The sequence below is a fragment of the Cimex lectularius genome, unplaced genomic scaffold (assembly GCF_000648675.2).
Source record: "Cimex lectularius strain Harlan isolate CLEC.00 unplaced genomic scaffold, Clec_2.1 scaffold50, whole genome shotgun sequence".
Classification (NCBI taxonomy): domain Eukaryota; kingdom Metazoa; phylum Arthropoda; class Insecta; order Hemiptera; family Cimicidae; genus Cimex; species Cimex lectularius.
The window spans coordinates 1,469,443-1,496,112 of NW_019392716.1; the positions used below are offsets into that span (position 1 = coordinate 1,469,443).

Below are 26,670 nucleotides of genomic sequence, written 5' to 3' on the forward strand. Positions count from 1 at the left end.
TATTTTTTTTCCTTGTTGCAGCACAATGCAGATGTCAATGTGTTAGACAATGAAGGTAGAAGTTGTGTGAGTTTGGCCAGATCCGCTGCCAGGGGCCAATCAGCAGAGGGTTACGCATCCAGCCTGGTCGATTTACTCCTCAGTGTCGGGTGCCAGGAGATAATGCCGACGCTTATTTAGCCTCAAGTGCAATACCAATAACTCATTAGTAATAAGTAAAGCTTTCACTATTTCTCCTGTATTTAACACTTGCCGGTGGACATAAAGCCCATAAAGGGAATACGTTTTTCATAAGCCAAAATCACCCGACTTATGTTTTTACCTTGGAAGTGGTTTGAATATCGACAGCAAAAATCACACGTCTGCTCAAAAAATTAAGTGAAATATTCATTTCTGGAAGAAAAAGATTTTAAAAAAAACAGTGTTCAAACTTAACAGGGTTTTTTAGCTTAAAAGAATTCTAGGGCACCTTCCCAATAGACGATTTTATTTTTTTTTATGAAGAAGTTTATTGTATATTTAAATTTGTGATACAATCTAAATTGAATTTTAGGTTGAATATAAATATAGAGTCAATTATTGGCTATAACTCGTTATTTCAATTCTTACAGGGGCATTCTTAAAGGCAAGTGAGATAATAAGAGCTTTTAACTTAAAGGCCTCTGATTCTAAGCCCACATACCGTATTATTAACATGCCTAGTTATTTTGTGTACTTAAAATATACAAAATTGGCTAACGTTGAGCTAATACACACTACTTCCAATTAAATAAATTTAAAAAAGTTAAACAGCAATATCTGTTTGTTTGAATGACTTAAAAGAGTCGTTTATAACACTGAAAGTTCTGCATCTTTTGTTGTTATAGAAAATACCCCCTTCATACTTAATTTTTGAAATTTTAGGTAAATAAGTTATTAAGGATAATGTTAAAAAGGTTAGCAAATGAATCGATATTCATGTAGTAAGGTTTGATGTTTTTTCTGTAAATTGTGGGCTTTAATACAAGTTGTTTTTAAAGCCCACATAATTGTTTATCATATTTGTTCAGATTTGTTTTAGCTTTAATGTTAAATCATTCAAGATATTTTCAACATTAAGAATACAATGTTTCCATTCCTGTGATAAATTATTTAATTTTACTTTTGATTGTATAGATAAGTTACCCCGATTTTTAATTATTAATTACTTGCACCCAGTTAGGGCATATATAATTTAATAATGACTATAATTATTATATTATTACTATTACTCTGTATTAAATTATTATTAGTAGAAATAAATTTTAAAATTGTCACATTCCTGGTATATAGGGTGATAAGGCTACTAACTTCATAATTATAAAACGTACGAAAATACTCACTACTTTGTGATCACAGTATGCTCTCTAGTCTACTTTCTGTTAACTTGCCAAAAGCTCAATTACCTGTCTCTGGCCTAGTAATAAATCGGCGCACTTTATTTGTGGAGTGCTTCTTTATCTCCAGGGTGTGGCAATCTGTCTGGGATGTTGAGGTTAGCATAGTGGACTAAAACGCGGCTTAGGTGCTGCGAATAGCGTTGCACACCGAAATAATTAGCCTGCACGTTTTTGTATCGTAAATTCGAATTAAGAGCAATTTTATGAAATTTAAAATTTAACAAAAAAAAATTCTGTACATAGTTACAGACACATAAAATGTTAGTTTAGCGTTGAAATTATTTGATTAATCGTTATAGCGATTGAGATAGTGAGACCGTTCAGGGAGTGTCGTCTGTTCGATTACAGACAATCCAAATCGTTTTGCGACTTAAAATGTTATTATTTAAAATGAAATTATATTTAATATGTTTTAGATTGTTAATGTTAAGGAAATTTCCATTGTGTATTATAACAATTAGCCAAAGAAATGTATATAAAATATTTATGTTGCCCCAAAAAATAATAAAGGCTTATAAAATCCAATTGAACTATTTATTTACACCTTTCAACTTGAATAATTTGTATATGCAGTACTATTATTAGTTTATTATAATATATGATGTAGCATGTCTTGGGGTACGGCAGCGGGATACAGAATGCCATTCCGGTATCTCAGGGCTATAAGGATTTTGAAATGTGTTTTTGTGTTGTATTTATGTTATTTTATTGGAATGAATGTAAATTTATTAGCATGGAAGAAAGGGGTTGTTATTTCACCCTGCCTCGAGGAACATCGAGCACTCTGGGGGAGTCCAGAGATTAAAAGTAAGTTATTAGTGAAATTGGGTTGGGTTTAACCCAAGACGACTGGTTGGAAAAAAAGAAAAACTGCTGAGACACTCGTCCTTGTTTTTCGGTCAATATCCTACAAACATTGAATTAATTTGTGACAACGTTCAGCTTTTTTAGTAGTTTATCTGTTGAAAATCCCATTGGACATATAAGAAAATCATTTATCTCTCTTTCATGATTATCCAATCAATAAATTTTTTGTCTGGAATATCATTTTTTTAATTTATTTATTTATTAAAACTGGTCTTAATAATAATAATAATGCTTTACTAAACATAAAAAAAAGGGAAAAAGACAATTTAGATTTTAAAGCATTTAAGGCCATGGATCTTGGATCCGTCTGCCAGAGGTCGTTGATTAAACAGTCAAAAACTAAAAAATACACAATAAAATAAAAGTTATAGCCTACTCAATAAAAAGAACAAAAAAGGAGAAACAACTGCCAAAATGCGAAAGAGAACAAAAACAGGTTATACAAAAGAAATCAAAAATTGAACTCATTAATTAATTCATATCTGTAATTCCATGCATGCCTAGCATATCGAATTGAGGGCCGCGAATTTGAGCCACTCAAAAACCGTATCAGGTCAACCCTGGGGAGAGTGAAACATCCGAGATGCAACAACCGAATCTCACCCAGGATTGAGCACTCCGCCAAGAAGTGGGATATAGTTTCAATAGAGCGCGAATTACACATTGTGTAACTGGTCTTATTATACCAACCATTAATTTTAAAATAATATACAGTAGAAATCAGTTTATCCAGACTTGAAGGGACCGGGACTGATCCGGATAATCCGAAAATTTGTGATTTTATCAGTATCGTGTCATAAAAACTGAAAAAAAAAACATACGAAAGTGAACATGTTCATTCATATATATCAAGTAATATTTAAAGTAATAGATAGATTTTATTAGTTTAATTTTTGTTTAAGTCCGGACATGCGTTTCTCGAAAAATTTATACGTAAAAAGTACCTAATAAAAATATACGTAATAAAAAAGAATCTTTTCAATGGAAGCTAACATACAAACAACACGAAAGAATTTCTTGTCTTTTAAAATAGTATACACTTTTTTATATATTTTTTTAAATTTATTTATTTATGCCACAAAAATGTGCCTCTCCGGCCGATTTGGTGGCCTTTCCAATTTCAAACGACGAATTAAAGGTCTCATAGTTGAATTATAAATTTAAAAAAAATTAATATACATACATTGAGAATTATGACAAATTTATTTAAAAAAATGTGTGGTGTTTAATGACCGTTAATTAATGATTATTTGGAAATCGTGGGATTATACCTCTATACCAGACTGCACCTCACAATCTTCAAATAATTTATAAAAAATATTTTAACAAATCTGTCCGATAATCGGGGTCTGGCTAAATGGGTATAATGTATATAAAATAAATAAATATTTACATTCTTAAACAATAAGAAGCCCCGACATAAGGACCTCCAAGACATCGCAACCATATTAAAAAGTTTTCCAGTTTAAATAATTTATTTTTCATAAGTTTTTTTTTTAATTAAATTTATTTATTAAAACGTCTTATTAGACCAACCATTAAGTTTATAATAATATTATAGAATAAATAAATGTTACATTCTTATAAACCCATTGTTACAATAAGATTTACATTTGACTAATTTTTAACTACACTAGGTCATATGGCTTTTTTAACCTTTTGATGTTTCTGTTATGTAAGAGTTTGGTCGCTTCCAAATTCTCCTGAGGCGGACTGGTGTTTGGCAGCAAATCTTTGTATATCTGTCATGACCTTAGGGATCTTAAGATGTAAGTACTTATTCCTTAAGTGCCAGGGTGCAGTGATCATGTTACTTATTTTATTTTGGAGTGTTTGTATGATTTTGATATTACAAAGTGTTTGGTACAACCCCATAGTTGAATACCGTGTGCCCACATAGGCTTTAGGACTTGTTTGTATAACATTTTATTTTGTATAGTAAGGTTGGAGTAATGTCCAATCAACCAATATAGTTTTCTATATCTAAACCTATTACTGTCCGTTTTTTTTTTCTTCTTCATGTGCACTTTCCATCTCAGGTTGGCATCTAAAAGGTCATTCCCAGATATTTAGCTGAATCGCTGTATGGTATAAATAGTTCCATTGATCGTGAACAAAAGAAAAAGGCCCACTTTTTTGTCTGGAAAGCTTATATGTACTGTTTTAAGCTGATTGAGCTTAATTTTTCTTTTCTTTTTTATCCATTCGTTTTACTTAATACAAGCATTTTGGTTAAATGATTGACAGTCGGTCCTACTGATATCACCATCTGCAAAAATTGCAATTTTACTCTGTCTAATATCAGAAAATCGCTGGTGTATAACAAGTGAAGCAGTGGACCTATAATATGCTATCTGTGGCTTTCCTGCATTTATTGTTTTTATTCTGAATATTTGTTTGACTCTGTATGTCTGACAGGTAGGAACTGACATCTGCAAACTGCTTTGGCTTGGCTGGTAGCATCCCTTTTAGTTAAATAAAAAGTCCTTCACGCTAGACCTTGTTAAAAGCTTGAAGACTAAGGAAGTTAGCAGAACATTTTTTTTCCCCCAAGTGATTTTTCTATGTCCTTTACTAAGTGAATTTGGTCAATTGTTGAAAGTCTGTTCTTTTATCCTGTTTTTATAGATTATTTTCTTTTGTTCTACAATGAGTTTTATTCTTTTTAGTAATAACTTTTTGAAAAACTTATAATCTGTGGGTAGTAGCGATGTTGGTCTACATATTGACCTTGTTTACTGGTTTTTGGTTTTTTTTTGTTTTTTTTTTAATCATGACTTCAGATGCTGGAAATATATTTGTCTGACTGCAACATTAAATATGTATTCACTAGTTTCGTGGTCCGCTTGACCAATCAATATCTTACAATTAATTAAGGTTTTCAGTTGAGATAAAGTCAATGGCACGAGCGGGATTCGAACCCACGACCTTCGGCTTGATACGCTGCTGCTCTACCACTTGAGCTATCATGACCTCGATCCACTCGGACACCAACTTCCCATCTCAATTGCACCTTTTAAATTTTGGTTGGTTAAGGTTTGGTTGAGATGGGAGGTTGGTGTCCGAGTGGATTGAGGTCACGATAGCTCAAGTGGTAGAGCAGCGGCGTATCAAGCCAAAGGTCGTGGGTTCGAATCCCGCTCGTGCCATTGACTTTTTTATCTCAACTGAAAACCTTAATTAATTGTAAGATATTAAATATGTATTAGTTTGACTATATCCTGGAGTCTTTTTAGTAGGTAATTTTTAATTTGTTGTGCTATTTGTTTAGATGTAACTAGCTTTATATTTTCTTCCTGTCGGGTGGTTGTTACTTCAAGTAAGCTGCTATTTGTTATTTCTTTTGAAGATTTCATTAAGGTGACTGGCAAAAATTTGGCTTTTTCTCTTGTTATCTCTCGCCCACATACCATCCTCTTTTTTTTTAATGGAGGAATTTAGACAATTGGCTTTTTTAATTTTTTTTTTTTTATTGCATTAAATAGCAAGTCAGTGGCTTCACCTAGTGTTACATCTACATAATTTCTAATTGAGTCGTCATGTAGGTTTTTAAATTTTCTTTTAACTTTTTTAGGCCGAACAGAAAAAAGCAGGTACAAATATGAATAAAACACAAAAAACTGACTTTAAATTAGTTTTAATTAACAATTTTTTAAGGGAAAAAAGCACATAATATGCCATTATTATTATTATTTATTTATTTAAAGTACATTTTCTCAAAATTAGCGAAAACAAAATTTTAACCTTTGGAACTGAAGAAAAATACTAGTTTCAATTTATGTTTAAATAAATGGCAACACTTCATATTATTATTATTATTTACAATATAAAAATTTTTTATTATTATCAAGTAAAAACACTAACATTAAATAAATAGTGAACAATGATGTTACTTTTTTCTTCATATAAAGAAAAATAAGTCTTGTGTCAGAATATTTACACTGGAAGCAAATTCCAGTAGAGAACTATACAAACAACAAGCTATTTTACAATTTGTTGTATAACTATTCCTTTTTTTTTTCTCTCTTTTTACAAACTTTGTGTAATAATTACTGTCTCAAATCCAATATACATAATAATTGGTTGTCCTGTAAAGAGAATTAAAGTCAGAACGGAATATGAAAAAAAAAACGCAATGGATATACCTTATTTATCTTTGGCGAGGCTTTTGTGCGTGGCCACGTTGTGTCGGTCGATATGAGTTTCGAGTACCATCTCATTGACCTGGTTTGTCTTACAAAGGGGACATGGGAAGTAGCCCATGTCAGGTTGACAATGTTGGTTGATAGCGTGTGCGAATATGTCCGTGTCGGCGCCGAGCCACCCGCAAAGTGCACAACTCTTTTCCACGATCGGTTGAACGACCTGAAAATACAAATGAGTCGAGTATTTCAAATATGTAGGTTCGAATGAAATGTTTACCTTGGGCTTGTTTTTCGTCCCTTTCGGTCTTCCCCTTCTATTCACAGGAACGTATTCCTCGTCGATGGTCCAATCAGCATCATCTTCCAACTTGATACGCTTTCTGTATTTTTTACTTCCGTAAACGTCTATAGAAGACTGAGAGCCTGGGTCCCAATATCCAGTAACGACTTCATCATCAAAAAAGTATTCTATTAAATAAATATACAAATTAAATAAAAATTATATATTTTCACGGGCATTTATAATTATCGTCGTGTCACCTTGATGTTCGATGTTGGCCAGATTATCAAACATTTTGGCATTGTGGCCGAGGCCGTCTTTTCTGACAATATTCCTTGGTACAGAGATAACAACTTCTTTCTTAACTACGTTTTCTTTCCTCGGGAGATTAGGCCCGTTGTTTGTCTTTTTGTGAAGGTTCTTCATGTTGCCGTACGAACAAAGTGGACAGCAACTGTTCGTTTTTGTCTCCCTAAAACTGATTTATTAGATAAGCCCATAATATTTGATAATTTCTAATATATACATATATAGAGAAATATTTTTTTTTTAAATACAAAGCAAATTTAGAGCATGCTAAAGAAGAGTTATCGACCAATTCAGACTAAATGTGCTATTAGGATTATGGTAATACCACCTAATATTTACAAAATTTAGGGTTAATGATTAAATCATATATAATATAATTTTGAAAAATTTACTTACAGTTCATTAACATTATACAGTTTTTCTAAAGCCTTTTGTGCTTCTAAAACTTTTTTCATAAAATCATAACTTTTATTCAAATACACAACACAGTTAGAGCATATCTGTTTTGGAAGAGCGTCTTTTACAGTGACCTAAAAATTAATAAAATTTAATACAAATTAAATTGTTATGACTAAAGAAAAGAAAAAAAAATACATGAATGGGAAGTGCCTCATTGACTTTTTCAGCTAGCATCACTTCGTCCTCCTTGGAGTCGAATAGAAAATAAGGGTTCTGCGGTATTGGCTCCATGCAGAGGCGGCATAGACGGGACTTGAACCTAAACTCGTCCTTGCTGTCCGAGCCCTTCTGACTCTTGCTTGTGAAGTACTCGATGACATTTGTGGACATATCAAACGGCTTGTCGTTGTTCGAAGACCTCAGTTGGTTCAAATCGACCTTGACGTTCCCGAGGCTGAAAAGTCGTTCAGAAAGGTCTTGGAAGGTATCAGTCGGCTGCACATCAATGGTGATTGTGTCACCCACCCCGACACTCAATTTCAGCTGCATCTATGGCTCGATTCAGTTCCCCACTGAGGAAATCCTGTCATAAAAAAATTGTCATGGTTAAAACAAACCCTTATTTTCCTTTTAAACCATATCCAAATTTGTATTCCACCAGCTAGATTATGCATCAGAATATCTTTATTGCAATGTGTAACTAAAATTTGAACTTGTCTGTACAATGTACACATTATTTTTTTTTTTTTTTTTAAAGGTTTTTATTTGGTGATCAGGAAGACATGATATTGTGTCAATATCATATTGAAATTGTTAGAGACTAAGCCTTAATAACACTTTTTTCAAAAAGATTTTTCATGATTATACTATTGTGAACAAGACTTAAAAATATATTTTAAAATTTATTGTTATAATGAGAAAAAAACCTCGGGTAATTTTTTATATTTTTTTATGTGATATTATAAGAAATAGGATTAACATAAGTTTAATAGTCGGACGTTGGATAAATTAGCATAAACTGAAGATAACTCTTGATGTCAGCATGAGTTGGTGATCTGATTTATTATGAAATTTATTAAAATGTGGTATCATTGTTCTTTTTATAACCACTTTAATTATACTTCTGATTATTACACTGATGGACAAATTTAACACACCATTCAATTTGTTTACTTTAAAATTAAATCTAATATCATTCTACATTAGTTACCTGTAATTAGGAGCTGTCGTAGTCAAAATAAACTGTAAATAGTGCTTTGTTTACTTTTGTACTGACTAATCTCATTCACACAAAAAGTAGCATTATGCTACGTCTAAAGATCGCTTTCAGTTAATCTTTTTCCTTTGTCAATTTCATTTGATATTATTCTTATTCTTAAAATTTTTTTTCATTAGCTCCAGTGAGGTGTTTAAGTTAGCGTGACAGTGTCATAGCATTATTTCAGAAAGGATACAGCCAATTCGAGGTTGCCAGGAGTATAAATCACTCTACAATAGGAAGAGTTCTTCGGTGCTTCACACTTCAAGCTGTTTTTGATGAATGAGAAAGAATTCCTCAAGATTATACCAGAAAACTTTTTCAAGGACTGTGTTCAACAGGACATATTCATGCCAGAGGTAGAAATAGTCGGTAATAAAGGGGACAATAAAGTATTTTGTTAGATTTTTTTTTTTTTTTTAAGAATTAGGTAGTAAAATATTTTCTTTGTAAATGTCTTATTTTTGCAACCAAACCTATTTTTGGTGTGCAAAATATGAATAAACCTAAATATATTAAAATTTAAGGCTGGTGTGTTAATTCTGTCCATCAGTGTAGTTGGTCAGTAATTCTAGGTCGTTTCTTAGCAGAGAAACAATTTTGCTGTTGAAATTGCTGAATTTCAACTTGTCGTTGGTCCCAAATGTGTTCGATTGTGGTCAAATCTTGACTTCGAGCTGGCCATCCCAAGCACTCAATCCAAACTGATTCAGGTAGTCATCCACAAAATGTGCTCTATGGGGCCTGTTTTAGCCTTAATCTCTCGACGATGTTGGGGGCAAACACCGCTACATGTTCTTCGATTATGCCTTGTAAGTACTTCTGTGAAGTGAGAGATCTTCCTCGCACAACAACCAATTCGGTGCGGGCGTCCAAGGAAATGCCATCTGAAGAACCGTACAGCAAGGGGGTACATTTCTCCTAAGCCTCTCCATATGATATTACACACATCTGACGGTTTGAGGTATCTATAAAGCGAATCGTCCCAAATTTTCCAATATCCAACTCACACGTTCCCAAGCTAATTAAAGCCTGGCCATTTTTTGCGCAGTGGCAAGAAGAATTTCACAAGATGGGTGCCGGGCTCGGAGGTTATTTTCATAGAGCCTTTTTCTTACAGTCCTGGAGGAAATGAAACATTTTGAACTTGTCCTATCAGGTTTCTTATCTCATTTGCTGCAGTTTCGTAGAGCCTGATGACAGATAAATCTATTGCCTCTCTCGTCTGTAGACCTAGGTCAACCCTGTAAGGTGATTTACACTCAGTCTCTTGGCGACGTTGCCCTGGCTGTATACTTTCTCAAATGTTATGATTCTGACACTGTCATACTTATTCGAATGCCTGACTGAAGCCATTGAATAAGGTCTAAGAATAAAAATAATATCAATGAAACCAAGACTGACTGAAAGCAATCTTTAGGCGTAGCATTATGCTATTTTTTGTGCAAATGAGATTAATCAGTAGTAAACAAAGAATTATTTACTGTTTATTTTGTCTACAAATCTAATTTTAAACTAAATAAAGAGTGGTGCATTAAATTGTCCATCAGTGTAGCAAGTTCACTATTTTACAGTTTTCAAGGACCTGAGGATGATTTGAAATAAAGTCGAAATCTCAGTATAACTGTCTTTGGATTAAAAACATCGCCGACCTTGACCATAATCTTGATCATTACATTAGTCTAATTATGTTGGAAGATACCAGCAATAATATTTGATAAAATTGTTTAAACATTTTAAACATATAATTTTGGTCTATCTATCCTTTATCCAATAAGGTCCTCCATATCAAAATGATCAGTACCGATGCAATTACTTGTTCGTAACCACACAGACAACATGGAGAAATCTTTTAGACGGCCATGTTTTGACTGATGTTCCTTTTTCAATGATCAGTATTGGATGCATTTCAATGACTGCTTCATCGTCAGATGAGCGTTAAAAGTAGCGATTAGTTTTAATCTTTGAACGGATGTTTTGAAATGTATACTGTGCATTTGTATACAACCTTTAAAAGATCATGGGGATTAGCATTGATTTAATTTAAACCGGTTTATAATGTCAAGAAACACTTTGCCCTTGTCAGTCCTAGAAATGAAGTGTTTATATTTGTATAATTGAAAACCTTGAGCATTTTTGCCTTTGCGTAGGTCGCTTCTTCGCATTGTTTCAATAATCTCTTTGATAGTTTATGGAGGTTTTGTATTTGTATTTTCAAATAAAATGCAGAAAAGGGACGAGGATTTCCCCATCGTGGAAAATGAAAAAAGGCCACCAGGTCCCGGACTCCACGCTCGACGCGTTGGCAGGTTAGGCCGAGGAAATCCGTGTCCGACTCCGAAGAAAATCGACAATAGAGAATTTAAAATAAATACAAACTTATTTGCAATTTATAAAAAGGAAGAAAAACTTCCTAAACAACTGACTGAGCAAGTAAATCGAACAATATGGCGACAAAGTCGACCCAATGGCTAAAAATAATAAACAAACGTGAACTATTTAAATTGAGTTTTTACAATAGATTAAAATTACGAATGTAGCTTAGAAAAGAAGAATATATTGTCGACAAAAGGAAAAGCGAATAAATAAAACGGGTGGGCAACAAATCGGCCTCGAGTTAATAATACAACGGGCAACTATTCGGTCCCGTCGAAAACTTTTCCCTCACCAAACTAAATTGTTGTTGGAATAATCGAAGCAGAGAATTAATTGAACACGGTAAATACAATATTACTAAATGTTCTTACAAAATAAATAAAGATATATTAAATGTATTTATCACCTATCGTGGGCCCAAGCAGCTTTCGAGAAAACACACGATCGCAGTTTTAAATAAACAGCTGTTCCAATTCGAGCCCGCCTTGTTTCGAAGTTGCGCCCGCCGACCGAGATAACGACTCCGCCCTACTCGCCCGACATCTTCATTACTTCTACGTGGATTTTCTGCCAATTTCAAATTTTGTAACAAAAAAACCATCCCATACTGACGGGTCCACGTCAAAAAAGGTAGTTTTATATCATTTCCTAACCTATTATTAATTGTAAAATTAAAATTCGTAAAACTTTTATGACTAAAGCTGGATCATCATCAAAAACAAAATGCGCTTCCGCAATAGATCTGCTTACATCGTAATGGAGGAGAGGATCCTCATAATTCTCCATCAACCCCCAACCCTAAAAAAGAAAAATGTTAAGAAATGGATGAACCTATTTTTTATTGCTCTACAAATTATCCACAAATAAAAGACCAGTAGCATCAGTAATAAGAAACCAAATTATCAAACTAAGCAAAAACAACAGGCCGCAAAGACTGGAAAACCTACATATCACAGGGTTGATGAAAATAACTCCATCAATTGCACTGCTGGAAGAGTCCTAAAACTACCTCTATTTCAATTATTTATACATCAAGCTTTAATCTTAAGAAAGTTCATTTTAGCTCCAAAAACAATAAAATTGGATGGAATTTAGACACTCCTGTTACACATCAGTAATAAAATTGTACACTCATTCTTAGAAATGAGGACTGACATCATCCTGGAAACACTATTTACGACATTTATTTATGTATCTACAGACTACAAAGAAGAAGTAAACTGCTCAAAAATGAATAGGGATATTATTCTTATTCTATTAATTTGAATTAAATTAGCCGATAAATTAACCATAGAAAGACATCACTTGAACCAGAAGTTTGCAATATTATAGTGAGAATGAGTCACCGAGGTCACCAGCAAGTGGATATCGCTCTCAGAGCATGGTCTCCCAAGCTTTAGCCCGATTCCGAAAGGCTGGAAGTACCAATATGGAGGAGAGATCTCAGCACGTTATGATGCTAAAGGAGAATAAAAATATTATCATTGCTGCAAGATGGAAAACTTGCCCTAGTGCCCTCCTGATCCTAAATGTAATACAAGATGTTTTGGTAAAGCCTTTATCAACACAAACAATTCATAATCATTTATGGGAAGTTGGGCTCACATTGTATGACCCTTTGAGACGACCTGCATCAACAGCCCACCACCTGCAATTCAGGAGAATATTGTGCAATGAGCACCTAGAAGAGAACACTAATTGGAATGCTGTTATGTTTACTGCATTTCTGTCTGTTTAGTGATAGAGACCAACAGGGGATGCGTACAATGCCTCAGTTTGTACTCCTTTCAGTGCGGTTTAGAGGACGCAGAGTAGTGGTCTGGACTGGGATTTACATTGGAGGCCAAACTGGACTCCTTATTGTTGAAGGTAACTTCCCTGCGGTCCGTTGTGTCCAAGAAATTATCAAGGAATACATTCCTCAAACCAGGGATCTCGATGGCAGGGATTTTTCTATTTCAGGGTGAGAATGCCAGACCTCATAGAGGCAGAGTTGTTCATCAATGTTTAGAAAACCTGGGAATTTCCCATCTGCCCATTCCCTCCATTGACTCCAGAGCTCAATCCCATTGAGCATATGTGCAATGTGTTGCAGAGAAGGTTTTTCTATCACCAACTGCAGCCAGTTGACCTGCAACAACTAAGTGCAGCATTGCAACATCTATAGAGTGAAATTCCTTATGAAATTAGTGACAACCTTATTAACAGTATGCTTAACAGGTTTTAGTTAACAGAGGGCATTATACACTGTATTAATTGTTTAAAAAATCATTGTTTCCAATAAACAAAATTATGGAATTAAAACCTTTTATTTTGTTATTTTTTAAAATCACAATTAAATTTTCCTTCAGTAAAAACATAATTTCTAATAAATTTTAATGCAATTTATAATAAAAATAAAGTAAAAATGTTAGAGAAAGTAAATACTAAAAAATTAGCAATATCGCTATTCATTTTTGAGCAGTTTAGAATTCAAGAGGAAATTAGATACAATGATACAGTATACAGATGGTTCCAAAACACATGGAGGAACCAGATCGGGTGTTCTTTGGACAAGCATTAGCAATCAAACTCATTAGGGAAGTACACCTTGATCTTTCAAGCTGAAATGTATGCCATCAATGTTTGTGCCCTAGAAAATGTACAAGGTAACACTGGCAAAAAAAATCACCATAAGATCGATAGCCAAGCAGCTGTTAAAGCATTAGCATGTAAAAAGATGATATCACAGTTGCTCAGTGAATGCATCCAAAATAATCAAAACCTGGGAAACCCAACAACCTGATATAATCTTGGGTAAGGACACAAAGGAATTTTGGGTAAGAAAAGGCAGACACTGCCCAGATAAGGATCTGCAAGACTACATGTAGGCCCTGATCTTATTGTTTGGATAACAAAAACAAGCATAGAATCCATCATCTCAGAATGGATCCAAAAGAGAATAAAGGAGAAGTGGATAAACTCTAGAGGTATACTAGTGTTAAAACAGCCCTCTCCAAGACTGGCAAACTCACTGTTACAGTTAGAGAGGGCTCAGAAGAATAATAAAGCTGACAATATACTGGTCACTGGCATCTGAGAAAACATCTACACAACAGAGGTATATAAGTGATGACCCTGTTTGTAGGTTAAGCAAAGAGGAGGAAGAAACAGACACCCATTTCATCTTCCAATGCGAAAACCTCTCAATGGAGACATAATTTTGGATACAAAGATAACCCACATATAGGAATTGTAGCAATGACAGTCAATGACGTAGTACTTTTAAGTAAAAAATTGTGCTGATTGTACTGAACTAAAGAACCAGGAAAATACAATAAGCCAGAAGCCAAGAATACTTGGGGAACAAAAAAACCTTGATTTCCTAGTACCCATTTTCATCAAATTCATTCAATGGAAAGGGTTTCTATTTCAATGTGACACCCACTTTTCTTGAAAATGAAGAGTTATAAAAAAAAGTTTAAATGGCAACCCATAGTTTTTCCTAAGGATCTAATAAAAATATCACAGTTACAGGTAATTGAATATCAACTTTTTTTTTTTCAAATGAAACCTACCAAGTTTTGAATTTTCAAAAATTTTAATATAAAAAAATGACTAAGGGCAATTGCTGTAGATTGGTTGTATATTTTCAGAAAGATTTCAGTATAAAGACTAGGGGAATCATACTTTCAACTTACATTAATTTATATTGTTAAGTGGTATCTGGGTGCAACAGACACTCATAATTAATTACAATTAACTTTGTAAACAAATGTTAACGCTGTTTTGTCTATAGAACTCTGATGAAGGCCTAACAATAGGTAGAAAATTGACTGATACTTCCATATATATTAAATTATATCATGTACTATATCATGTTTATGTGTATATTAAATGTCTGTACATTTGTTTCTCCGAAGCACAAATGTAAATATTTATATCAAATTATGTTATATTCTAATTATATTTTCTTCAATTGTGGGGTAATTTACAACTTATAAAAATAATAAGTATAACATTTTTTAATTATAAATTCAAGGGTGTTGGAGGCCAAAACAGTTAAGGCGTGGGCACGGTGCTCATCATTCTAAAGTAAAGGTCCTGATCAGGTGACCATGCATTTGAACCCGAAATATGCCCAAACTTTTTTTTCTTTTTTTCACTGGCATCGCAAAGGTTCATATAACCTTGTAAAATATAACTTTTGTTCTATGTTATAAGGTTATGTGATTTGGTCATTATTGATCATTCTGTCTGCCTATTCTTGCTAGGTTGGTCTGTCAGATGCATTTTTGCTTCTTGCCATGTTCACAAAAATTGTCTACATCCTACACTGGCAAAATTCCTGAAAATGGGTATATTGACCAACTTACAGCTTTTGACTAGGTTATTTCAGCCCTCAACATATCACAGGATAAATTATGCAAGTTCAGCTAAACATATTTATAAATATGTTCATAACAACAAAAAATGGTAATGATGGAGTAATTCAATAGTTGAAAAAGATGATACTACTCATAAACTGGTTTTGCAGTGATCTGGATTTTGGGCGTTAAATGCTCATAATCAGACAATTCAACTATTGACATATGTATAATTGTCAAGTCCTACATGCTTCCTATATGAAGCCAAAGCACCCTTCCATTCCACTTCACCCAAACTAAAATATAAACTTTTCTTTGCGTGTATGCTTTGGTATTGCAGATATAAGCCAACTGGTCAAACATGTTGTGATGATATCACTCCATAATGTACCCTAGTATCTATACATCAGGGAGTTCACTTCCATTATATTACTGGGTCACTAGTGTCTCCCTTAAGCCAGATACCCATGAGATTGTCACTTCCATAACAACGGGTTAGACTCTGAAGGGAGTGACAGCTAGGTCATTTCAGCCCCAAACAGATGCAAACTATAATCTAGCCTAATACTAATTAAATTAGATAAGCCATTCACACTAATAAATACATTCATGAATTGCATACTGATTGCAAGGGTCGATGGGGTATTTTTATTATTATTATATTATTATTATTTAGAGCCATTAACCCTAAATACACGCAGTGCTGGAGGGGCGATGGTGATGTTATATTTCACTCACACCAGTAAATACAGACATTCTTACAAAACACATAAAATATAACTATATACAGTTAAAAAAATAACCACATCCTCTAAAAAACAGAACATGAATTTAGAAACCGACTGCTATGCTCGAGAACCATAATTTAATCTGGTCACCACTGACAATCATCACACGCTCTCTGTATGGAGCCAAGGCATGACACACCTCCATTATGTGGGAAACATTGAGCAACTTTTCTCTGCATAAGGGATACCTACGTGGGTTTTGGCCCAAAAGCAGGAGCTTGTGTGTCAACCACGTATGGCCAATCCTCAATCGGGTGAGGATGATCCCTCATCTCCAGCTCAGGTTGTTGGAGAGCCATCTTATCGGTCGGGCTATCGACTCTCAATAGACTATCGGACGACCCTGCCCACTGACATGCCATCTTTCTTTTGTCATGTTTTTCACTAAGAGCTTAGCATCAGATGGCCTGATCGCAATGATCCTGTCTGTAGGGTGGGACGTCCCAACATTGTCTGGGAACCCAGACAACTATAATTGTTATATCCCACCAGATCGTCATACTAACAAATACATTTAAATTAGAAAAAAAAACTTGAATAAAACTTGGCTTGCATATTTCATGTATGCAGCCAAGAATTTGGCTAACACTATTTTGTGCGGTTGGTTTTTTCCACTTCCAGGATATAGGCTTTGGCTAAAAATTGTGCCATTGAGTCAGCCACATATGGCCTATACTGAGTCTGATGCAAACTATCTTTCTTCTATAGTGTGTGACCACAGATGCCCATATACCAAACATACACAAATAAAGGGGGGGAGAAGGATTATATTTCTTATTATTGTTTTATCCTGGTCTGCTATAAATATTTTCAATATGAATTTACATTCAACACACAAATAATATATTGTTTATTTTTTGATAAGTTAAAATTGTTTGCAGTATGTTTTTGTTTTTCTTGGGATAGGCTGTTCGAATTGTATAGGGTTAACCTTTTACGAAAACTAACTGTAGAGGAAATATCAAAAATATAATTTATTGTAAAAAAATTATTTGATCTCAAAATGCCTGAAATAAAAATTAAAGTCCATCAGGTTTGCTTTCTTATCAAGTAAAAGCGCCCGCTCGACGGTTTGTCATGGCTCAAAAGAAGGCGAAATAATTTTATCTTAAAGGGCCGGATTCCTATTATTCGAAAGTATGGAGTTGTCCTTGTCACAGATTAAATTATCTTCGATTTATCTTCCCCCAGGGGCTTTTTATATTTTGGAATTGGGGGTAAGCCGGAAAAATGTTAGGGCCAGAAATTCCCCTTTCGCCGTGAGTGCTAATTCTCCCCCATTTTGAATTCGTGAGAAATCTTTTTAATATTTGACACACACCTGAGATAAAATAATAGTTCTCCTTTCTTTAAAAAAATATTTAATTTACGATTATAAATGTGTTTTTTTAGAACATGGAAATTTTTTACACTACTTTGTCTATTAAAATTTTTTGGCTTTTGTTTGAGGTTGCCTTTTTTCCAATCTTCGACCATGCGGCTTGTAGAAAAGTTGCTGATGCAAAATGGTCCTATATCTGTAAAACAAATCAAAATAATGAAACATTTTAAACAAATATAAGTTGCTAAAGATGGGTGCTAAACCTGACGTTCAAATAAATGTTTAAAGAATTTACTTTTTATTAACAAACACCAAAAAATTCTAAATTATGCTGCTTAAAAGAACGGATATAAAGTGAGTGCGTAGCGGAAAGAATCAGAAATAAAAGAGTAACATGGGAAGTTTACAAGAACTTTGGTCTGACAAACAAGAAACTGGCGTGTCTTTGGAAAAGTGTACTTTATGTATAGTTATTCTAAAAGTTTAAAAGTGTTCCCAGATGGCAGCCATTTCGATAAAGAAAAAACAAAAAAGTAAAAACACGCGGTATAACAAATTGGTTGCAAGCTGAGCGATCGAAGAGTGCTCGGAGAATTTTTTTTCAGCACTGGATCTGCCTGGTTTACACAGAAAATTCATTAGTTGGCCGGAACGTTCGTGTTTTCATTGCGACAATCTTGTAAAGGGGGAACTTACAATATGCCTAGCGTGGATCGGCGGTCGATAAGAGAATAATTGTTAACGACGTACAAATTTACACGTTTTATTAATTGGAAAGAATAAAAGTTTGAACTGCTTAAATCTGATAAATTTTTTTTTTGTGAAAATCCATTCGGTGGACGTGGTTCTAGCCTTTTTCTAAATTAATCGCTAAATTTAAAGATATTAACCTCCACTGAGGCAAAACGCGCTTGACAACAGACAAGGCGAAAATTAGCGGACCACATTTGATTAGCAATCATCGTTTATATATTTAAGTTATGTGAAATTATCTGTTTACAACGCTTAGATGCAGGTTATTCCTAGTATTGTGGTCAGCACATTTTCCCTCCCAAGAGACCTACTTATTTAATTCTGTATTTTTTAATGAGGATTCTTTGCCTAGAACTTGACGAGAGTACAACGTTAAATTAGGTTAAAACTTGTTCTTGTAACTTCAAATAAAGTTTTTTTTAAAGGAATCCGCAGTTGAAGTTATTTAACTTATACAGGGTGAATTGCTACTCGTGCTACAAACTTCACCAGTAGATTCTTGACCCTAAAATGAACAAAAAAGTTCATATTGACCATGGTCCGATTCTCAACCATTTCAGAGTAATTTCGCTTTTTATCGATTTTGAAAGATATCACGTCCTGGCGTCGGAAAATCGTGATATCTTTTAATCTAAACATTTCTCTTAAAATCTATAAGCACCGTTGAAATCCCCGTTAATTTTTAGAGAGAATCAAAATCATAATTCCATTGAAATTTTTTAATTTAATTTAATGCCCATTTAGTATGTAATGCTTAAGAAGTTTACAAACAGCTAGAAGGTCAAGGAAGAAAGACCCAAACGTTTTGCCACCTTCATCTTCTTATTGAAAAATTAACGGGGATTTCAACGGTGCTTATAGATTTTAAGAGAAATGTTTAGATTAAAAGATATCACGATTTTCCGACGCCAGGACGTGATATCTTTCAAAATCGATAAAAAGCGAAATTACTCTGAAATGGTTGAGAATCGGACCATGGTCAATATGAACTTTTTTGTTCATTTTAGGGTCAAGAATCTACTGGTGAAGTTTGTAGCACGAGTAGCAAGTCACTCTCAAACATTAGCAATCCTTGAACCACCATTTTTTCTCTTTTTGTCATCAACATCTTGGTCTCACAACCACTAAATAAGAAAATGACGAGTGCGTTGGAAGCGTTATTAAATCAGGTAGTTTTCCTCAAATTTGCTGCCTTCTGAGACTAAAATTAGAAACTCTGGATTACTTTATACACTTTCCGATTTACACAATTTTCCACTCTTTTTGTAGTTCTGGCTGAAATAAAACACAAAAAATTAGCCCAAACATTTTGCCACCGTCATCTTCTTATTGAAAAATTAACGGGAATTTCAACGGTGCTATTAGATTTTCAGAGAAATGTTTAGATTAAAAGATATCACGATTTTCCGACGCCAGGACGTGATATCTTTCAAAATCGATAAAAAGCGAAATTACTCTGAAATGGTTGAGAATCGGACCATGGACAATATGAACTTTTTTGTTCATTTTAGGGTGAAGAATCTACTGGAGAAGTTTGTAGCACGAGTAGCAATTCACCCTGTATAAGTTAAATAACTTCAACTGCGGATTCCTTTAAAAAAAACTTTATTTGAAGTTACAAGAACAAGTTTTAACCTAATTTAACGTTGTACTCTCGTCAAGTTCTAGGCAAAGAATCCTCATTAAAAAATACAGAATTAAATAAGTAGGTCTCTTGGGAGGGAAAATGTGCTGACCACAATACTAGGAATAACCTGCATCTAAGCGTTGTAAACAGATAATTTCACATAACTTAAATATATAAACGATGATTGCTAATCAAATGTGGTCCGCTAATTTTCGCCTTGTCTGTTGTCAAGCGCGTTTTGCCTCAGTGGAGGTTAATATCTTTAAATTTAGCGATTAATTTAGAAAAAGGCTAGAACCACGTCCACCGAATGGATTTTCACAAAAAAAAAATTTATCAGATTTAAGCAGTTCAAACTTTTATTCTTTCCAATTAATAAAACGTGTAAATTTGTACGTCGTTAACAATTATTCTCTTATCGACCGCCGATCCTCGCTAGGCATATTGTAAGTTCCTCCTTTACAAGATTGTCGCAATGAAAACACGAACGTTCCGGCCAACTAATGAATTTTCTGTGTAAACCAGGCAGATCCAGTGCTGAAAAAAAATTCTCCGAGCACTCTTCGATCTCTCAGCTTGCAACCAATTTGTTATACCGCGTGTTTTTACTTTTTTGTTTTTTCTTTATCGAAATGGCTGCCATCTGGGAACACTTTTAAACTTTTAGAATAACTATACATAAAGTACACTTTTCCAAAGACACGCCAGTTTCTTGTTTGTCAGACCAAAGTTCTTGTAAACTTTCCCATGTTACTCTTTTATTTCTGATTCTTTCCGCTACCCACTCACTTTGTATCCATTCTTTTAAGCAGCATAATTTAGATTTTTTGGTGTTTGTTAATAAAAAGTAAATTCTTTAAACATTTATTTGAACGTTCGGGTTTAGTACCCATCTTCAGCAACTTATATTTGTTTAAAATGTTTCATTATTTTGAGTTGCTTTACAGATATAGGACCATACGTATATATATTTACTTAATTTATTTTTATTATTATATTTTATTATATTGAATTATCGAATCCTGAGTTTCATTTTATTTTTTTACCCTTATTTTATTTTTATTAATTAGAAGTCATAATTGTTCAGTTAAAAGTTGTTATTATTTTTATATACACCTGTACATGTATTATATACAACCAGCAGATTTATTATGAGATAGATTATGTTTGTGGCATTACGAGCGTTATAGGGAAAGCTACCCATTGGAAGTGGCTCTGGATTAGTAAAATATGAATCATTTGAGAAGTCTCTTATCCATATTATTTTCAGACGTTTACGTGGTAATTGCAGGGAATGGAATAATCGTGTTTGTGTGTTAGTGTGATTTTGTAATTTACTAGGGAAACGTCTGTAATATGCTTTGATGGATGAAAAACTGTTGGCATGTTAAGATATTTGTGAAGTGTTCTTGTTTATGTAAAAAAGGGCAGAAACAATTAGTCTTAAAATCTTTGGTTGAAAACTTTGTAATCTTTGAATATTGGAAAATTTGACCGATCCATAATCTCGGCACCAGTACATCCAAATAGGTTTGAGTAAGTACGCCGAAAGTTTTGATTTTGAAAGGTAATGAAGCATTTGAAATCGTTTGTTGGGTGAGTGGTTTTTTAATTTTGTGCGTGTGGATTCTATCAAATATAAGTCCTAATAGTTAACTTAGTTGGATTGAAAAACAGATGTGTGTAATGCGAGAACGTCTCACGACATAGTGTATAGGTGATATGTTGTGACTTTGACGGGTTAAACTTTATTTTCCCAAGATTGCTCCATTTTTCAGTTTTTGATATGTGGTTTTGTAACAATAGTGAAGCTTGTGTAAAAGAAGGATGTCTTGAACTTGATATATAAAATGATTTTTTTGTTATGACAATTGCTTGATTTTGAGAAGATTGACTTCCACTTAGTCTGGCGAATCACGTTCGTTTGTTCAATTTTATTAATTAAAAGTATTGTTTTAATAGAAATAAATTTCAACCGCTTACTGTTGAAAAAAAGTAAAAATATAAATGGAAAAATTATATATGCACACAGTAATTACTCTTGGGGTTTGGGATTAATTTTTTTTAAATTCAGTGGAATTAATTTGTCTTTTCGGTATATTCAACAATGAAATCCTTTTTAATTTGACAATACTCTCCCTTTTTTTTTTTTATTAAACGGTGACATTTGAAGGAGAATGGAAACGTGTGCTTAGGACTTTCATCCTTGGGAGTGGGCTGGGGAGAGGAGGGCGAGGAACCCCCGGGAACCCCGGTCAAGGCCTCGGTGCCCATCCCTCTCGCAGGGTTCACAGGTTCAACTCCAACCCCCTCCCGGGCGGTCCTCCGCCCTGCACCCGTTTGAGGTTTGGGGCTAATTACAAGAGATCTCCGATTGTGCCCGGCTTTGAAATACAAAACCCCCTCGGGGTGAAATTGGTGAAATCAAAGAGCTTTTCAACCGTGTCGAGGGGGCCGCTCGATACTTTTGAATAATATGAACTTCGCCCTATCCGGCCGCCCCTTTTAAAAGTCAATTATTTACTGTCTGTATAAGTAAATTTTAATTCGCCTCCCCACCCCCTCAAATGCTCAGAAAATCGAAACGTTCATGATTTTTTTATCGGCCTCCTTTATTTTATATTAGGCTTTTTTGGGGAATTTTGTGCTGACACGCTATCAAAAATGTGTCTTATACACGTTAATGGCAAAAACGTGTAAATAACTAATTGACCTCAGCAATCTGGCCTATAGGCTTTTTCTCATCGCCAGTCGATAAACACTTCGCAGGGATTTCTAACAAAACCGTGGGTCGTCCTACAGGCTCGTAATTAGATAATAAAATATATTTTAAGACAGGAAACGTGTTTTGTCTCGTGTGAAGGATAATTTTTCCGCTTACGTAAACTCTGTTAATTAAGGTTTGCTGTTGGCTTCTTATCTAACGAAAATTCTTTTTGGGTACCGTCAACTTCACTTCGCAAAAAAAAAAATACTAACAAAATAACTTCCTTATTGGGGCAAACTTATTCTCATCTTTGACAAGAGACCATTTATAAAAATACAAATATAACACATTTTAACTATTAATAAGACATTACTTAAAATAAACTAAAAGTCTGTTAGAACTACGAACTTCTTTTTTCGTTTGCTGACCTTCCTTTTACATTTTTTTATATGAAAATTTTATTTTATTTTTATCCTATTTATTTATTCAAGGTAGTAAATATTTTTGTTATTACATCGTTGTGAGTACAAAAATAAATACCACAGAGCATTATAACCAATTTTAACATTGTTTCAGGTACATATTTTTTAAGTTATGTACAGGGTAATTCGCTATTCGTACAATAAATTTCGTCATGCGATTCTACACCTCAAATGCAGCAAAAAAGTTCGTACGGCCCTTAGTCCGATGTTCAACCCTTTCGCAGATATTCGACATTTTATGGTTCTATTTTCAGCTATCTAAGGTTTTCGTCATAAATCTCTTGAAATATTAATTTTTGAGGAAAGGAAAAAATTGAAAAGTGCGTTAAATTTTCTTCTAGAACTTTCACATTAATTTGTTGTAAAAAAAGAATATATATATATATATATATATACAAAGTTGCAACCTCAATGTAAAAAATCACGGTAGAGCTTGGCAAATTCATCACTTCATCGTTTAATACGCTTTCTAGCGGCATAACCTTTTCTTTAGTTACATCGAAATTCAGAAATTTTATGCTAAATTCTAAAAAGTGGTGACTGTGAGCAAAAAGGGAATGGGTTTAATGTACAAATTCAACGTTTTGTCGTGGGTAAAATTTATTTTTCAACTTTAACTTAATAAAAAAGTGCAAAAGATAAAAAAGAGACAAGAAACAACGAACAACCAAAGCAGAATAATTGGACAAAATATCTATCTACTAAACACTGACAGAAGAAAAAACAGAACAATACAGAAGCTGTATAAACGAACTTTAATCTATTAAAAAAGCACAAAAAAATTCGACTTAATTTGGTTGTTTACCATGTTTATTGTACTTTTTTATGTGTTGTTCGATTTTTTTAAATTAAATTATAGTTAGGAAATGAATTTTGCCGTTTTAATTATTGGTTCCTGATTAGTCTTGAGTCTAGATGGAACCCAAGGCCGCTACGCAGTCTGTTTTTGTGATAGGAGTATTATTGATGAATATTGTATGAGGTTTTCCTTCGAAGGGTGTATGATACATGTGTGCTTTTGCTTTCATTAAGCTTTATACGCCTTTTTTATACTGCTATTTTCAGGACCTGTGCCCGGACTCCTCCGAAGCAATTGTAGGAAGAGAGGATAACAGATCTGTGTTGTCAGCAAAGGATGCAAGGATGGTGTAGGCTGATGGGACATGTGCGGTAGAAAGGAGGTAAAGGATCGATCCAAGTACACTGCCCTGAGTTACTCCCTCTCCCAGAAAACAATAATTGGAGTAGCTAAATATCGGTTCAAAAGAGGTATTAAAATTTTGAAACTTCTATTATAAAATAACGACAGTAATATGAACTAAACAAAAAAGATTCTTTCGTCTTCTTCTAACTTCTAAAAAATAAATTAAATATTCAAAATGTTCGCAATCCTTGGCTTGTTTTCTCAAAAATTTCATAAGATACTAGAGACTTTATAGAATAAAGTTGTGCAAATTTAAACTAACCTGTAAAGTGGAATATCTCGTATACAATTGAAAATCAGACTTTGGACAATAGAGACTTTTTAATAGTAGGACAACCTCTTGAAGTATTGATGCCTGTTCAGGCAACACCTTATATATATTTTTTTTTCAATTAAAATTTTAATTATAATATTACGTATTTATTGAGATATTTTCATATTTTTCAGCCTTAGTGTTATGGACCTAGGGATAGGTATAAAAGAGGTGGCCTTCTGCATCTCGACCTCAGTAGATCTATTGTGCCATCTAATTTTAAAAATCACTTGCTAGCTTCAGGTTGTTAATCAACTTCCATAGCCTTGCTTAGCGCCTTCTTAGTAGAATCTCGCTTGCGTTTTTTTCTCTCCTAGTTGTAAGAACCTGCACCTGAGTAGACCTTCACAAAAACTGTGTTCTGCGCTCATCTTCCTGGCAGTGTCTGCATCTCCTGTGACCTGTCAATAGTCCAAAGTTAACGTCTTGACTGACGGTTGTTAATACAAGAGGAATTATAAAACACTAAATACATATATTTTACTAAGAAAAATGTAAGAGTGTGTGCAATCATGACAACCGCCTACTGTCGCTGTGTATATCGTATGCTTTCATGTAAGCTTTATCCAAGGATGAGAGTAAAAATAATAATAATAATAATAAAATTTTATTTGCAAAAATGCACATTACATATAAATTTACCACAAAAAATAATGTTTCGGTACATCGCTGCCTGCTGTTAAAAGCAAAGGTTGTACTAGTCAGCAGGAGTTTTTGGAGATACTCAGGGAAATAAAGAGAATATATTTTTTCATAAGCGTAATGAAAAACAAACAAATAAACAAACATAATGCAGAATAAACGTGCATTATGAAAAAACAAACCAAATTAAATCTTTACTTTCAAATATCTTAACTACAGTTTAAAAATTTTTTAAAAATTATAAATTTTTTGCTTTCTTTGTAGTTTTTGAAATTTTAAATGATGATCCTCTCTTTAAAAAAAAATAAATAACGAAGTATCATATTTAATGAAAAATTATAATATTGCGTAGACTTTACATCGAAAAAATGGGAGTTAGCCAATGAATTGTGTCTTGTGTTATATCCACTGATGTAACTAGTTATAAAATTATTTGTATATAAAAAACATGAACATTGAAGAAAAATTTGGTAAAGATTCAATACTTTAAATTCACCGTTTAATTTTTTCGTATTATATTTATACGGTTTACGTGAAAAAATTTTAAGAATTGGGTTTATAGTTAGATTCAGAGTGTAGCATTTATTAGTACATGGAAACAATACCATAGTGTATTATGGATTGTGCAAGAGAAAAATACATTGCCCTTAAGAGTTCAATTTTCATAAAGTTGCCTAAAATTCTAAATTTATAAAAGAGCTTTCTCAGACGGGAAACCAAAGAATCGATACGTAAATTAAATTTCAAATTTGAGTCCAATGTCACACCAAGATAACACTGTAAGCAAATAGACAAGCAAGAACTTACATCATTACCATCACAAGTATGAAAAGCAAATTTTAAATTATTAGTATTTATTTTCTTTTTCAATGAAAAGTGTAATACATTACATTTTTGTGTTTAAAAGTAGAAAGTTTGAGTTTAAACAAAATTAATAATTTTCATATCATTATTTATAGTTTTAGTTAAATTAATTAAATTATCACCTGAGAAAATGATACAAGTAACATCTGCATAACTAAATATTTTTCCAGAGAATTTAATTTTCAAAAAATCATTAATATATAAAAGAAACAAAATTTAAGACTGTACCTTGTGTTACTCCCGATTCAATGCGTAAAGAAGAACTGTAAACTGTTCCAACCTTTGTGACTAGGGTTTTATCCGATAAATATTATTCAAGGGGCTTAAGGGAATATTAGAGACACTAATTCACTCAAATCTTTTGAGCATCCACTTATGATCAACAGAGCCGAAAGCCATTTTAATGTCCAGAAACAAACCAATAGCGTAATTACCTTTGAAATCAAATTAATAACATCAAATAAAGCACCTGCGCAGTGGATAAAAAAATACAAGACTTAACAAGACATAAAGGGGCGTAGATGGCCGCAACGGTTTAGGCGTTGACACGGCGCTCATCACTATAAGGTAA

The 26,670-nt window shown here is 33.4% G+C and overlaps 3 protein-coding genes across 10 annotated transcripts in view; 2 read left to right on the forward strand and 1 right to left on the reverse strand.

Moving 5' to 3' along the window:
* Positions 1–1,943, forward strand: part of LOC106664287 (centaurin-gamma-1A) — a 211,218-nt gene extending 209,275 nt beyond the window's left edge. For all 3 annotated transcript variants that reach the window (XM_014389872.2, XM_014389873.2, XM_014389874.2), the window contains one exon: positions 22–1,943. In XM_014389872.2, the coding sequence (XP_014245358.1) occupies positions 22–180 (159 nt within the window). In that variant the 3' untranslated portion in view covers positions 181–1,943. The remainder of the gene's footprint in view (positions 1–21) is intronic.
* Positions 1,944–3,944: 2,001 nt separating this feature from the next.
* The window catches only part of LOC106664272 (acetylcholinesterase-like), a 138,895-nt gene continuing 116,169 nt past the window's right edge, over positions 3,945–26,670 (forward strand). The window contains exons 1-2 of one of the 2 annotated variants that reach the window (XM_024226512.1): positions 3,945–4,054; positions 24,142–24,345. The gene's annotated coding sequence lies outside the window, so the exon portion shown is untranslated. Of the gene's footprint in view, positions 4,055–11,594; positions 11,683–24,141; positions 24,346–26,670 lie in introns of those variants that run through there. The other variant, XM_014389844.2, reaches the window with a different exon arrangement.
* Positions 6,270–11,531, reverse strand: LOC106664273. Of its 5 annotated transcripts, none has more exons than XM_014389850.2 (7): positions 11,459–11,531; positions 7,614–8,001; positions 7,416–7,549; positions 6,971–7,182; positions 6,708–6,898; positions 6,431–6,650; positions 6,270–6,373 (listed from the first exon to the last, which is right to left on the reverse strand). In XM_014389850.2, the coding sequence occupies exons 2-6, from the start codon at positions 7,965–7,967 to the stop codon at positions 6,432–6,434; spliced, it is 1,110 nt and encodes a 369-aa protein (XP_014245336.1). In that variant the 5' UTR covers positions 7,968–8,001; positions 11,459–11,531; the 3' UTR covers positions 6,270–6,373; position 6,431. The 5 variants fall into 5 exon arrangements, with proteins under 5 accessions (XP_014245336.1, XP_014245332.1, XP_014245333.1 ...); XM_014389846.2 differs by having other exon boundaries at positions 6,971–7,188; XM_014389847.2 differs by lacking the exon at positions 11,459–11,531 and adding an exon at positions 10,802–11,086 and having other exon boundaries at positions 6,971–7,188.

Excerpts from the sequence above, each read along its gene's own strand:
- LOC106664273 (XM_014389846.2), bottom strand. The coding sequence starts at position 7,967 with ATGCAGCTGAAATTGAGTGTCGGGGTGGGTGACACAATCACCATTGAT. Across the intron at positions 7,550-7,613 it reads ATGAGGCACTTCCCATTCAT|GTCACTGTAAAAGACGCTCT; the intron begins GTATTTTTTTTT and ends ATTAATTTTTAG. Across the intron at positions 6,651-6,707 it reads GGACGAAAAACAAGCCCAAG|GTCGTTCAACCGATCGTGGA; the intron begins GTAAACATTTCA and ends TTGTATTTTCAG.